Source organism: Biomphalaria glabrata, chromosome 8, assembly GCF_947242115.1.
Source record: "Biomphalaria glabrata chromosome 8, xgBioGlab47.1, whole genome shotgun sequence".
In the NCBI taxonomy this organism is placed as follows: domain Eukaryota; kingdom Metazoa; phylum Mollusca; class Gastropoda; family Planorbidae; genus Biomphalaria; species Biomphalaria glabrata.
The window spans coordinates 15,599,993-15,615,477 of NC_074718.1; the positions used below are offsets into that span (position 1 = coordinate 15,599,993).

The window sequence follows — 15,485 nt, forward strand, 5'->3', positions numbered from 1 at the left end:
AAGAAAAACCTGAATTCAAACTTGTGGCTCATGCCTTTTCTAGCTGACGTGCTACCACTTTGCTAGTGAGATACTTATGACTAAAGAAAATAGTATAGTTTCTTCTAATTTAGAACGGCGACCTGAAAAGGGGACTAATTCAGCTTATACTACCACTTAAGTCAAGTACTATTTCTTTCCCTTGTTTGAGATATAAAAATAAATTAATTACCAATCATTAATTAACTAATTGGTTAATTTTTAAATATGATTCCTGTGTTGTCAGGTAAAAGAAATAATTGTGTGAAATTTTAGCTTGATCCGAGATTGGGTGTGGGAGAAATAACTTGTACAAACTTTTTATTTAGACAGCCATACAAAGCGAGTTGATATAAGCTTGTAATAATAAAAAAAATGCTCACAAATTACTCACATATACTCAATGGTCTTTTCTTCTTTCCAATAGACTAATATAAATTATACTGCAATTATAAGACTATTAAAGACTGATGCTGTAAAGTAAATCTGAATGCACTGCATTCCCACCATTTGTTAGACATGTTTAGTTGAATTCCTAGTCTTGTGAAAGTAACTTACTTGGCACATCATTGCATGGGGAGAGTGCAAGAAATAAGACTGATTGCCCTTTGGTGAAGACTCCAGACACAGCTGACTGTCACAAGCTATAGGGTTGTACATGAAGACTATAGCACTGGTCAGTTTACCATCATACAGAACCTAGAACAAGCAAAACCAGACTTGTTAGACAAATAGAAAGCTACTAAAGCAATAAATAAACTGTCTCTAACAGCAACGGAGATGTCCCTTTCTACACAAAAGAGTCAGTGACCTGACTTTGAGACCAACACAATACCAAGCAACTCTCCATTAAGATCAATATTTATAATACATTAGACATTAAGAAATCCCCAGACTTAAATGACTTTCTTCACGTTATAAAAAAAAAAAGACAGTTTGACCACCGAGTCGTAAAAAATTTAGAGATCAATCCATCAGATCTGTTTTTTTTTCCAGACCAAGAGAAGAGTGCATACTTTCTATATGAATCACAATGAAATGGGCCGGGAAGATTCCTCAGTTTCTCAACCCCCCCCCCCTTTTCTATTTGTATCCCATGAATATAAACACACACACAAAATTTATGCCATAAAATTAATTAAAACAGCTTTTATTTACTTCCATCCCAAAGAGTTAATTTTTTTAGTCTCTATTTTCTTACATACCAGAAAGTTAGAATTTTATTCCATCCCATAAAATAAAAAACCCAATAAGCACAAGGTAAAACTGACTGATGTTGAACAGATTTAAAGACAAGATTAACTCTACACACTGTTATATGTTTGTTTTAAGTCCATAGGATGAAAAGTGAGCCCCCCAAAAAAGGCACTATAACTGTCACTATAACACTAATGGAATATTGCAAAGACAGAATCATCATATGCAATTACCAAGTTCTTATACAGAATTAGTTAGTAGATAATCAAATGACTGTGAGTATGCTATTTTAATTAAGATACATTTAGAATTTTAAAAAAATCAACAAGCAAATGAAAAAAAAAAACACATTTAAATGCTTAAAATATTAATATCACATCAGGTTATACTAATCACATGTACACATGATTACTTTCACATGTACATTTAATAGCTAGCACACCTATATATAAATCTATGTATAAAAACCCACTAGAATATCAAATTTTGTTTTAGATCAACACAAAAAAAAACACACATTTATTAAAAATCATCATTATAATGTGAATATGCTAAATTAATCATCTAAATTGTAAAACATCACTTAAATAAATGTTGTCTAATGGCAGGTTAATATTTTTCTTTTTCATATGTCACATTTTTCTTAAGTTAATTTCCCTAAACGTGACTTTGTTTAATTCATTATTACTTTCATGACTTCTTTTGATGTGAAATAAAACTACAATGATTCACAGCTAGTAGCAACAATACTTTTTAAAAAAATCAATGTAAATACAACAGAATCCAGATAATTTGAACTGGCATAAATTGATTTTCAGCTTTGTTTTTTTTTCCCTCCTTTCTCCTAGTTGGAAAACAAATAAAGGTATTTCATTCAAAGTCAGTTATGCCAGGTTCCTACATCGAAATAAAATAGTGAAATATTTTCTGTCCACTCTTTGTTGTATTCACAAATTTTTCAACACGCACCTATCAACTTCCTAAACCAGCCTAATTACTATAAGCAGAAATTTAGCTTGAAATAAATGCTCAGTTGTTTTTTGGTGTCTTTTGACCTCCTTCCAGCTACCTTAAACTTCGTACACTGAAGAATGTGTGAGCTAAAAGTGGGAGTTGAACAAATACAAAAGTGTGGAATGTCAACTAGGAAATAGCCTCAACATTTGAGACCTTTTCTAACAACTGAATTCATGTTATAGAATATCCAAACTTATCAGTTATTATGATTGTTGAATAATTTAAAGTCACTCCCTATTTCCTGCCAACTTCAGTTAAGTAGATTCCACTGTACTGTACAATAATGTGCTTCCATTTAAATATAAAGCTAGACACTATGTGAATAGCACCAATTCTATTAAGTCTAAGGAATTTAAAGGTCCATGCACATTGGGCAGTATAACACATCACAGCTACCACAGCTACCAATTTTCAAACTGTCTAAAAATGCCATGCTTCCATGCGACATGCACAGACTAGGAGTCAAACAGAACACTGATAGACAAATGCACATTCTTATTTGCTTGAAAAGGTCAAAACATAGATCACTTGATAAACTTGCTGGTCATCATAATCATGGTGGATGCACATCTTTTATTCTAGAGCATAAGAACATTTGAAAACAACAACATGAACAAATAATAAATGGAATAAACAGAATCCCAAGTCAATTTGAAAGATTAATAAGACATCCCAGATTAAAGAATAATATCCACCACATTCTTTTCTAGTGCCCAAAAGCTTTATAGAGTTCTCTAATGAAAAATTATTATAGCTATTAGTAAATGATATCTCATTACACTTTGTTACATCTACTATGCGCTGCACATCTGCAAAGGTTCACCCACAACACAAACATGCAGCTCTATTCAACCAGATTCACTATATATGCAGACCACCCAGTTGAGGATGTTGGGGTTAGTGCTTGAAACCAATATAGCCACAAGGTGCAGACAGGATGTACCACAAGCTAGGGAAGAGATGGGGTGGACTTCCACAGAAGGAACTGACACAACATTAGTGAGACAATATAAAACACCAACACCCCTACCATCCCCTCCCCAAGTCTAAGTAGCAGTGTCGGAGCAGACTAACACTGTACTGACAGGGCAGGACAATGAAAGCGTGTGGCACGTCTGAGACTGCACAAACAGCCAAGCGAGCAGCCCACAGAACAGTTTACCTGGAAAACATCCTGAAGCCATAAACCCATTTCTTGTAATTTTTTACAGTCCTGCATTTTGACCATCTATAAAATACGATGGTAGAGAAAGTCATTACAACCAAAATGAAACTTGTTATGTTGCATCTAATGTCTAAGCTTACATTTAGCATGCTTCTTTGAATACTGGATCATGCCATCTTTTTAACAATAAGATTAAAATGAACTTTCTTCTTTAAAAAATAAACCATTCTATAAAGGTTGTTATTTGATTAACTGATCAACTGATTGACTGATCAACTGATAAACTGATTAACTGATTGACTGATCAACAGATTAACTGATCAACTGATGGCACAAATTAGTAAAAGTTGTTACAGTACTTTAGTTCTTTACAATGCAGCTTTGAAACATGAAATTTTATAAAGCATATGTTTACAAGTCCAGTGAATGAAGTATTTCTATTTAATAATTACATTTCTATGTTTAAGTCTAAGATGTCTTCACATTTCTAATAGATCATCACATCTCTAATAAATCATCACATCTCTAATAGATTTCTGGAACTAGGAATACCAAATAAAGTAAGTAAAAAGAAAAACAAACACTGAAAGCATGCAGAAAAAGAAAAGATCAGTCCAACAGTCAATGGGAATGAACTTTTGATTGTGTTTTTATTTCCTTAGACTTTTGATTCAATTGTTGAATCTTTATGATTTCACTCGGAAGAATTCATTTTATTGTAACTTATTTTAAACACTAAAATGAATCATAGCCCATACTAAATGATATAGTACACCAAACTGTACACTGAAACTAACCTACAAGTAAACTACAATGAAACCATTGAAAACAAAACACGTTTTAAAGGACATGCTGTCTTAAATTTTTTCTGGGTAGAATGACACAAGCCTAGTACACAAATGGTCTACAGTAGTCATTGCAACCAAACAACTTTGTAAAAAAAAAAAAAAGAAAAAAAAAGAAACAAAAAAAAAACAGAACAACAATGATGTGAGATACCCTTTCATGTGCATCTGAGACCATGTTTAGACTTTCATTCTCAAATCGAAATTGGCTCTGTGAGAAGAGAAAGCATTGAGAGATACATAGTGTCAGATTATTATACAGGCAGACAGACATTCAGTTAATCCAGTTAGGTCACACTTCATTTCCCTGAAACAACAAAAACTGAAAACAAATATTAACAACATGGAATTTAATGCTACTTTCCAGCTAAAAAAAAAATATTACCAAATTTTACAGCAATTGCAAAAACAAAAAAAAATCTACATCATGTAGACATGGCTTAATATAATCCTGTCTGTCAGCCAATGGGCAGAGCTTATATTTAAACAATAGAATAGAATTCTTACAAATTGATCATGAAAAAGTTTTATTTAGCAAAACTAACAATACAGAATAGAGAACAAACCTAAATTGCCTAAATGTTTTTCCTATAACTAATAGTACAGTTAATAAAAAATTAAAACTGAAGAAAGGTTATAGTGCTTCATAAGATCATTAGGATAAAAAGACAGAACAATAAACTAATAAAAGATGGTGAGAGAACAATATAAAAGACAAAGTCAAATCTCAGTTATAGCATTCACATAGTTATATTTTAGAGTGGCCAACTCTTTGCATTAATGAGATAACTAATAACAGAAAACAAAGCTCTGGGCCTAACACTATTATCATCCTCCAATTACATTCAATAAAAAGAAATAAAAACAAAAAAAGAACGCTGAGAAACATACCTTATACCCTGGACCTAGGTGATACATGGCCAGGATCTGCTGGGGCAGCAAGGCATCACTGAATAGATAGATTGTTGACATCTGTCCACAGAACATTTCTTCTGGGTCTCCTTCAACACTGGACCCTATCAAACACTTATCAAAAGGCTGGGGAAACAAAACAATAAATGTATTCCATTAGAAGCTCAAATACTCTTCTATATCAAAGATACATCTTAGTATACTCAAAAGCAAACCTTGAATTAAAGCCTCTATTAAGAAATACCAATTACAAACTTACATCAGATGTGGAGACCAGCCAGGACATATCAGCAGAGGTGTGCAGCTGACCGTCAACGTAACATCTGACCTCTGACTTACTCCAGCGATTGTAAACATGAACAATGCTGACCATATACCACTAAGAAAGATAAAGTAAATTATTGACAATCTAAGCACAACCAAAGCAGATCAAATATAAAATAAGATTTATTTCAAGTAGTGTAGACAAAACAAAAAAAATCAAAATCCTTTTGTTCAGAAGTCAGTTGCTTTACAACTAGGCCACCTTTTCCTATCAGTATTTGTAAGTTAACTAAAAATCCCTTTCAGACGTTGCAATTTAAAAGGCAGATGATGTTAAAGCCAACAGTTAATGAGCAGGGTGTCATGTGGCGAGCACAATGACCAATCACCTTTACTTTTCCCAACTTACAAAGTCAGTAACCTATTAGAATTGGGTGGACTTAGGGGAGCCCTAAAGATCCAGAAATTCAAAATCCCAGTCTTCACAGAGATTCCAACCCATGACCCCAGGTGCGAAAGCCATGTCCTTAGCCACTCAACCACCATGTCCCTAATAAGTATTGTTAGCTTTATCTATTTGTGTAGTTATTTGTCAAGTTATAGAGTCACATTTTCCCCAGCATACTGATAAAACCACTTCCTGTCCTGACTGACCTGCCTGGGTTGAAAGTCATACTTGACACAATGTTGGAAACCTTTGCCTTTGATTTTCATGGCTGTAATAACTAGAGAGCCACCAACAAAATGAGCAGAGTATCCAATACCTTTACTAGTGCGGAAACTGTGCAGAGTATACAACAAAGAAAACATTTAGCATAGGGATATAAACATCTCTGGTACTTTCAAAATGGCGTTTCACATGTTTGTTCTGTAAGACTTGACAGGTAAGATACAATTTTTTCTGACTAATAAATCTAACTAAATATAAAACTAGGCTGATAAATTATATACAATTTTAATGAATATAAGATAAAATTAATATGCAAACTTTTAACAAAAGGAAAGCTGGCATCGGTAATCAAAATGATTTGTAATATTATAACCTAGATAAAAATATAAATTTTTCAAATTGAATCATTTGAAGAAGATATTTCCATTTTTAAGGCTTCATCTATCACCACTTACCAGTACAAATAAGGTTTTTCTCTCTCCACATTGACCCCAGTGACTGGATCCAGTCTGATCCAACAAGAAAACGTCCAACCATTTTGATGTGGCCAGGTTTTGATGGGAGGTAAAGCAATATGCTGAAAGTAAACATTCATTAAATTGGGTTGAAGTGTTTCATAAGGCATCAACACCAAAATAAAACATTGTTTTCTTATTCCCCATACATGTTACTATATTTATCATATATTCATAACATCAAACATATTCATTTTTATTACAAAGTTTTACCTCATTAGTAGCCTACCTCATCTTTAAATTAATTTCAATATTATTACCTTTTCTACCATCTTTTTAATTTATATAGTCTCAAACTATCTTTACTACACAAAACAGTCTGATTCATGGAAGCATTACAAATCAAACAGACAAAACAGGAGAAGACTAGGTTTAAATATCTAGTCATGGTTAGATGTTGTTGAAAAAAAAAACACATTCTTAATCCTCATAGTTATATTAAGTCCTTTTATGCCTAATAGAATATATAGGAAATTATTGTGTTTCTTACCGAACCCTTTTTTCCAGGAAAACTAAAAAACTCATCCGGTCCCTGCCTGTGGGGCATGTGACGCAGCACTGATATCAACTTGGTGGAATGACGTTGCTGTAACACATTTAAAAAGTCAGAATTGATGAAATGTATTTATATTTAGAAAAAAGAAAGAAACAAAGGCTTAGCTTGCTTGTAATAGGGCTAACAAAATGTTTGACCTATTTCGATGTTCAAAAAGAAAAAAAACAAAAGAGCAGAAAGTATAAAACTCGTGTCTATCAAATCATATTAAGTACAAAAGCTAGGAGGCCAGCATGTTTGTGAAGATTAATGGACAATCTCATATAAAAATGATAGTAGATCTCAACTTTTCTGAATGATAGTGGATCTCAACTTTTCTGGATTGAAGTACTAGGACATTGCAAAGTCTACTCTGAAAAACAATTTTTGTGAAAAGTTGTCCTTGACATCACAAGATTGACTATGTTATACTATATACACTACAAATTCTGAATTTCTCTTTTCCTGTAATTAAACTCTATAAAAAGAGTGGTTTTCTTAAATTCCTGTACACAAACTTGTTCTAATCCAAGGAGTCTTTTGATTCTGTGAAGTATGCTCAAGTCAAGGTATTTTAGGCCATCACAAATTAAGCACAAAATGTTGATCCTCCAAAACAAAACAAAAAGTTGTCAATAATTTTTTCAAATGTGAGAAATATTATCATTTGGTTCTTATTACTTTGCCAATTTTGTTTTACTTTGTCCCCAGTTCCAATATAACCGAAATGTAATGAACTATTAGCAGCTAATCAGCCAATAGACTAAAGTCTTCCATCTTATCATGTCACACTTGAGCTTTCATGAAGCTTATCATTGGTGTGGACCATTGTTAACAAACTGCTGGTAGACAACTTAACTGCTGTAGGCATAATATATCTGAACTAATAAAACTTGAAATAACTTGACTAACTTCCTAGTGAAAAATACTCAATGTAACTTTTATTATAATAAAGATAAAATCAAGTTGATATGAGATAAAATATGAGAGAAAATAAATGTACTAGAATTTAGTAGTAATAAATCTAACTCACTACGATATTGCTTCTTTTCAGACTCACGTTCTGGAATCGTCTGTCCTATAACCAATGACGACAATGCCACATATCTTGCATCATCAACAACTAATCGCTAATCTCTTTCCTCCATAAGAATAGAAGCACACACACACACTCCATAACATCTTTCTGCAGTCTTAGACCCTCAGTAGATGGCATTCAAAGTATACCAGCCTTTTTACTAGACCTTTTCTCTCCTTCACAATGCAGTCAACTCTCACCCTTCCACATAATCTCCCAATGTACTTACCCAAACATTGTTCCTAGCTTTCATCAAGGCAAACATATACTTGAGTTCCTTGACAGTGATACTATAGCTAGCCAGAGTCCCCAGCATGTCTATAATTAGATCTACAGAAATACAAGTAAAACTAGGAATGAACAGAAGTACTCAAGAAACAATTTCAGCCTCACCACTTATCAACAAACTAAAAGTTCCCCAGATACATCCTCACCCAACTATCACCAACCCATTAGATTCCCAAATACACCCCAACTATCAACAAACCATTAGATTCCCAAATACATCCTCACCAACTATCAACAAACCATTAGATTCCCAAATACATCCTCACCAACTATCAACAAACCATTAGATTCCCAAATACATCCTCACCAACTATCAACAAACCATTAGATTCCCAAATACATCCTCACCAACTATCAACAAACCATTAGATTCCCAAATACATCCTCACCATCTATCAACAAACCATTAGATTCCCAAATACATCCTCACCAACTATCAACAAACCATTAGATTCCCAAATACATCCTCACCAACTATCAACAAACCATTAGATTCCCAAATACATCCTCACCAACTATCAACAAACCATTAGATTCCCAAATACATCCTCACCAACTATCAACAAACCATTAGATTCCCAAATACATCCTCACCATCTATCAACAAACCATTAGATTCCCAAATACATCCTCACCAACTATCAACAAACCATTAGATTCCCAAATACATCCTCACCAACTATCAACAAACCATTAGATTCCCAAATACATCCTCACCAACTATCAACAAACCATTAGATTCCCAAATACATCCTCACCAACTATCAACAAACCATTAGATTCCCAAATACATCCTCACCAACTATCAACAAACCATTAGATTCCCAAATACATCCTCACCAACTATCAACAATTACACCCACAACTGTCAGGCTCATTCCTTTTTTTAAACACCAATAACCTTAAACAATTAAGTTCAGAATTATAATTAAACTGATGATAAAACAAAAAGAAAATTATCTGAATAATTCCACAGATATTAAAAAAAAAATTATAATGATGTTTTTTGTGTCTAAATAAGATATTAATAACTATGAATAACAAAAGTACATTAGTAGAACAGTTTTTTACTAACTTTAATCAATAGAATCTTCAGAAAATTACTAAGAAATATTAAACTATCTTTAAAAATATAGAGAGAGACTAATTGATAAATAGTACTAAATTTTAAAATTCAAAGTAAGCCCTGCAAGGGGCAGTAACCATTGTGAATGTTTAATGTGTGTGCTGCTACTAACCAAACAGTTCAAATAAAAAATAATCAACAAAAAAGGTGCAGTCCAAACAAAAAATCCATAGAACAAATTGCATCCAACACCAAGAAGCAATGAAGACTGACACCCACATACATCAAGTCTATCAGTTTGGAGGACACACATTTGGGATTGAAATCAGGGGCAATCTGTTTGACTACATTGTTAAAGTCTAATCAATACATAGTATTGTTTTGTTTCAAATATATATATTAAAAATTTATTTATATATATATACATACATTATTTATAAAATAAAACTACTACTTTTTACTCTGTTTCCGAAACCAGCCACAAGTGTGCAGGTTTGAGAGCCATTGAGATGAATTCAGACTAGTCCAAACATCTACAAGTCTTCTACCACTAGAGAGAAGGTTCTAGTGAATTTGAGTTTTGGACTAGACTTAAAATCTGCAAGCAGAGTGTAGCAACAAACCCAAACAAAATGGTTGTACAATGATATATGTCCATTTAAATGTCTCTAGAACATGGGAGGGGGTAAAGGTGAGGGGATTGGGGGGGTGGGGCCAAAGTAATAGACAGTGTCCAAATAAAAAAAAATTTTAATTGTCCAAAGACATTCTATAAGAAGGAGAGATCCATGCTGCAAGACAGATGAAACAAGTCACATGATAACTTAGCAATGAACTGAACAAAACACACTCAACAACAACATTAAAAGCAAAACTTTTTCATCTGTATAGGTCCTAGGCACTCCACAACTCCTAGACACATTGATGAACAAGTAAGCAATGTTCAGATTGATTGTTCATGTTCTATAACTTTGTGCTGCTCTCAACTGATGTCACTATTTCACCTTGTTATCTACTGCTCCCAGACTTTATACATCCCAAACCTCTGTCAAATTCATTTCTCCCTCTTCTTTTATTCTCTTCTTTCTCCCTCCTCTTGTTTCCATACACCTCCTTCCCTCTTCACTATTTTTCTCTCTCAATGTTGTGTTTGTCTATTGTGACCTAGGTTGATGTGTTCCCCCAACTTCCTGCTGACCAATCAATCAATGTATGTTCACGTCAATGTTCTCACAGACTATTGATCTCTGGTACATTTTCTCAGTCACACATCGATCTCTCGCTGGGTCTATTGATTGATTAGTGCAGCCTGATGTACGATCTTTACTCTTGAATGGTTTCCCTTGCCACCCAAGCACTGGCACGTGACGGCCAAGAAGATCTAAATATTAGCAAGTCTTTTATAGCAGAAATATCCAGGTCAGCTAATGATTAGCACTCACTGCACTGACCAATTGGACAGATTGTTGAAAGAATTATTACAATCGCAAATTTTATCATAACGTCTTCCCTTGGCTTATACAACTTCGTTGGGAAGTATTCTTAAAGCAAGTAGTGATACACTGATGGGTTTGATTTCTGTCTGCCTGTTATTACTAAGACCTTTAATCAAGTAGTGATACTGGGATGGGTTTGATTTCTGTCTGCCTGTTATTACTATGACCTTTAAGCAAATAGTGATACGGTGATGGGTTTGATTTCTGTCTGCCTGTTATTACTATGACCTTTAAGCAAGTAGTGATACTGGGATGGGTTTGATTTCTGCCTGCCTGTTATTACTATGACCTTTAATCAAGTAGTGATACTGGGATGGGTTTGATTTCTGTCTGCCTGTTATTACTATGACCTTTAAGCAAGTAGTGATACTGGGATGGGTTTGATTTCTGTCTGCCTGTTATTACTATGACCTTTAAGCAAATAGTGATACGGTGATGGGTTTGATTTCTGTCTGCCTGTTATTACTATGACCTTTAAGCAAGTAGTGATACTGGGATGGGTTTGATTTCTGTCTGCCTGTTATTACTATGACCTTTAATCAAGTAGTGATACTGGGATGGGTTTGATTTCTGTCTGCCTGTTATTACTATGACCTTTAATCAAGTAGTGATACTGGGATGGGTTTGATTTCTGTCTGCCTGTTATTACTATTACCTTTAAGCAAGTAGTGATACACTGATGGGTTTGATTTCTGTCTGCCTGTTATTACTAAGACCTTTAAGCAAGTAGTGATACACTGAAGGGTTTGATTCCTGTCTGCCTGTTATTACTATGACCTTTAAGCAAGTAGTGATACACTGAAGGGTTTGATTCCTGTCTGCCTGTTATTACTATGACCTTTAAGCAAGTAGTGATACACTGAAGGGTTTGATTCCTGTCTGCCTGTTATTACTATGACCTTTAAGCAAGTAGTGATACACTGAAGGGTTTGATTCCTGTCTGCCTGTTATTACTATGACCTTTAATCAAGTAGTGATACACTGATGGGTTTGATTTCTGTCTGCGTGTTATTACTATGACCAGTAAAAAAACAACGTAAAGTAACCCATTCAGAACTTGTGAGATCTATGGGGCAGATGTTTCTGTGACCACGGTTAACAAAGGTTTCATGCAGCCCAACTGATGTTAGGTACCCATTAGAGCTGGCTGGACTCAGTGGCGTCCGAAGAAATCCCGAATTCAAACCCCAGTCTTCGTGGGATTCAAACTCGAGATTCCTCGGTTCCGAAGTCAGCCACCATGCAACTACAACTGTCAAAAGACAAAGTTCAGGTCACCTCCCCTTCCCAGTTTAATTTCTCACAGCACTTGTATCTCATTAAAAAAAAAATTCACACAGTCTCAAACACGTCTTAAGAAAATCTCTCCTCCCCCCCCCCGAATCCCCTATTAGTAACTTTAAAAGCCTGTCTGTCAACGCCAATGTCTTCTCTAGGGCGATATTAAATGAAGCCAGGGCAATTCAATTTTCCTATTAGCCCAGGATTTGTCCAGTAGGAAACTCTGGAAGCACTTGCCCTACCACAACTTTAGTTCGGGAGGTGGGGGGTGTAAAATGTCATCCATGGAACTAAGTGACAGCATGGTGCTTACATCACGTCAAGTGTCACAGAGGCGTCCACTGTGACATAGTCGTGCCTAACAGCATGGTGCTTACATCACGTCAAGTTTCACAGAGGCGTCCACTGTTACATAGTCGTGTCTAACAGCATGGTGCTTACATCACGTCAAGTGTCACAGAGGCGTCCACTGTGACATAGTCGTGCCTAACAGCATGGTGCTTACATCACGTCAAGTTTCACAGAGGCGTCCACTGTGACATAGTCGTGTCTAACAGCATGGTGCTTACATCACGTCAAGTTTCACAGAGGCGTCCACTGTTACATAGTCGTGTCTAACAGCATGGTGCTTACATCAAGTCAAGTTTCACAGAGGCGTCCACTGTTACATAGTCGTGTCTAACAGCATGGTGCTTACATCACGTCAAGTTTCACAGAGGCGTTCACTGTGACATAGTCGTGCCTAACAGCATGGTGCTTACATCACGTCAAGTTTCACAGAGGCGTCCACTGTGACATAGTCGTGTCTAACAGCATGGTGCTTACATCACGTCAAGTTTCACAGAGGCGTCCACTGTTACATAGTCGTGTCTAACAGCATGGTGCTTACATCAAGTCAAGTTTCACAGAGGCGTCCACTGTTACATAGTCGTGTCTAACAGCATGGTGCTTACATCACGTCTAATTTCACAGAGGCGTCCACTGTTACATAGTCGTGTCTAACAGCATGGTGCTTACATCACGTCAAGTTTCACAGAGGCGTCCACTGTTACATAGTCGTGTCTAACAGCATGGTGCTTACATCACGTCAAATTTCACAGAGGCGTCCACTGTGACATAGTCGTGCCTAACAGCATGGTGCTTACATCACGTCAAGTTTCACAGAGGCGTCCACTGTGACATAGTCGTGTCTAACAGCATGGTGCTTACATCAAGTCAAGTTTCACAGAGGCGTCCACTGTTACATAGTCGTGTCTAACAGCATGGTGCTTACATCAAGTCAAGTTTCACAGAGGCGTCCACTGTTACATAGTCGTGTCTAACAGCATGGTGCTTACATCACGTCAAATTTCACAGAGGCGTCCACTGTTACATAGTCGTGTCTAACAGCATGGTGCTTACATCACGTCAAGTTTCACAGAGGCGTCCACTGTGACATAGTCGTGTCTAACAGCATGGTGCTTACATCACGTCAAGTTTCACAGAGGCGTCCACTGTTACATAGTCGTGTCTAACAGCATGGTGCTTACATCACGTCAAGTTTCACAGAGGCGTCCACTGTGACATAGTCGTGTCTAACAGCATGGTGCTTACATCACGTCAAGTGTCACAGAGGCGTCCACTGTGACATAGTCGTATTCCTATTTACTCAATGCAACTCCACTAGTGACCACACACTGTGACATTCAAGCCCAAGGCGTGCTGACATTGTTTGGGCCACATGAGTCTCTTGAACGTGCACAGGAAGATTATGGAAGTTAGTGTTGAGCCGCAGATCAATGCACTTAAAGACAATGTATTATTGTATTGTATTTCAAGCAAACAGATACATCTCTATTCCAATCTCATTCTATAGGATCACATCAGCAAGATCGATAGAGACTATGAGGCAGGCAACACGTCATCCTTTGAAGTCTAGCAGACGAAAAGGAAACTTTGGTACTTCTGTATAGCAGCTAAGCCTCGTGCATTTGTAGTGACCCACACAGAGTCTACACCTCTGGATATAGAATATTGAAAACATTCTGAACGTAGTATTTGTATGTTCATAAGCCCACTCAGAGCCCCTAATAGATCCACTCAGAGTCTACACCTCTGGATATAGAATATTAAAAACATTCTGAACATAGCATTTGTATGTTCAAAGAGACCATAATAGCCTCACACAGAGTCTACACCTCTGGCTGTCATGTGGCTTGCTTGAGACTGTAGATGAGAGTACGTTAACCCTTGAAGGAAAGACAGCAACGCCATTACCTTGGCCCATCAATTGTGTGGGGATGCCGTGCCAAGTCTGGAAGGCTTAAACGGGATGCATGCAAATGGAGATTTAATTCTGGACTCGGAAATAATTGTTTCAGAGGATGGACTCAAAGAAAAAACTTCCAGGACAAAATGTATGGATGAGATTGTAGACGCACACACAACATTCTCACAAAGAAGAAATAAAAAAGAAAACTAGATAGAAAGATAAAAATGGCTTGCCGGAGAGAGAGAAAGTTGAAGAAGCGAACAAAGACATGGCTAAAGAAAAAAGTGTTGAGTGAAAAGGAAGAAAGAGATTTCTCACAAACTAATGAAAAAGCCAAGGAGGAGGGGGTGGGGGTGGGGAAGGAGAAACTGAGAACAACTAAAAGATTCCAATGACTAAAGAAAACATTTTCCCTGGTAAAACTTCCAGATCTTTCTCTTCAAGTCTAAGTGAACAATTAGTCAGCTATCATTTCACGTCTGACAGTTGGTGTAGGCGCAGTGTGACCAAATGATCCTGCAGTCACGCCAGTTTGCTCTACACGCTAATACATTACCTACCAATGTGTCCATCTACAGCTTAGATTCAAGTAACACACACACACACGCACACACACACACACCCTTAGGTTATATCGCCCCTAAATAAAAGTTCATGAAAGTACACATCAAAGAAAAAAAACAACACCTATAGTCTTGTTGAGATATAAAACTATAAACAGAAATAAGGGACATAAGTTGTAAGAACTGTATACGTTTGAACATAAAGAGAGGTGTCTATTGTTACTTCTTCACAAACAGCTCAATATTAGTCAAAGTAAGTTTATAGTTTGAATGTGAAACTGACTAAAATTAAGCGAATTTTCCTGAAACCTTTTATTTTTTAAA

The 15,485-nt window shown here is 36.0% G+C and overlaps 1 protein-coding gene across 12 annotated transcripts in view; it reads right to left on the reverse strand.

Annotated features, from left to right (window-relative positions):
* Positions 1-15,485, reverse strand: part of LOC106052206 (neurobeachin-like) — a 287,257-nt gene that overhangs the window by 220,640 nt on the left and 51,132 nt on the right. For 8 of the 12 annotated variants that reach the window (XM_056037466.1, XM_056037464.1, XM_056037462.1 and 5 more), the window contains 9 exons: positions 8,446-8,546; positions 7,094-7,189; positions 6,544-6,665; positions 6,073-6,199; positions 5,414-5,533; positions 5,134-5,280; positions 4,397-4,453; positions 3,395-3,460; positions 577-717 (listed from right to left, as the gene is read on the reverse strand). In XM_056037466.1, the coding sequence (XP_055893441.1) occupies positions 577-717; positions 3,395-3,460; positions 4,397-4,453; positions 5,134-5,280; positions 5,414-5,533; positions 6,073-6,199; positions 6,544-6,665; positions 7,094-7,189; positions 8,446-8,546 (977 nt within the window). The remainder of the gene's footprint in view (positions 1-576; positions 718-3,394; positions 3,461-4,396; positions 4,454-5,133; positions 5,281-5,413; positions 5,534-6,072; positions 6,200-6,543; positions 6,666-7,093; positions 7,190-8,445; positions 8,547-15,485) is intronic. The other 4 variants (XM_056037473.1, XM_056037470.1, XM_056037469.1 and 1 more) reach the window with 2 other exon arrangements.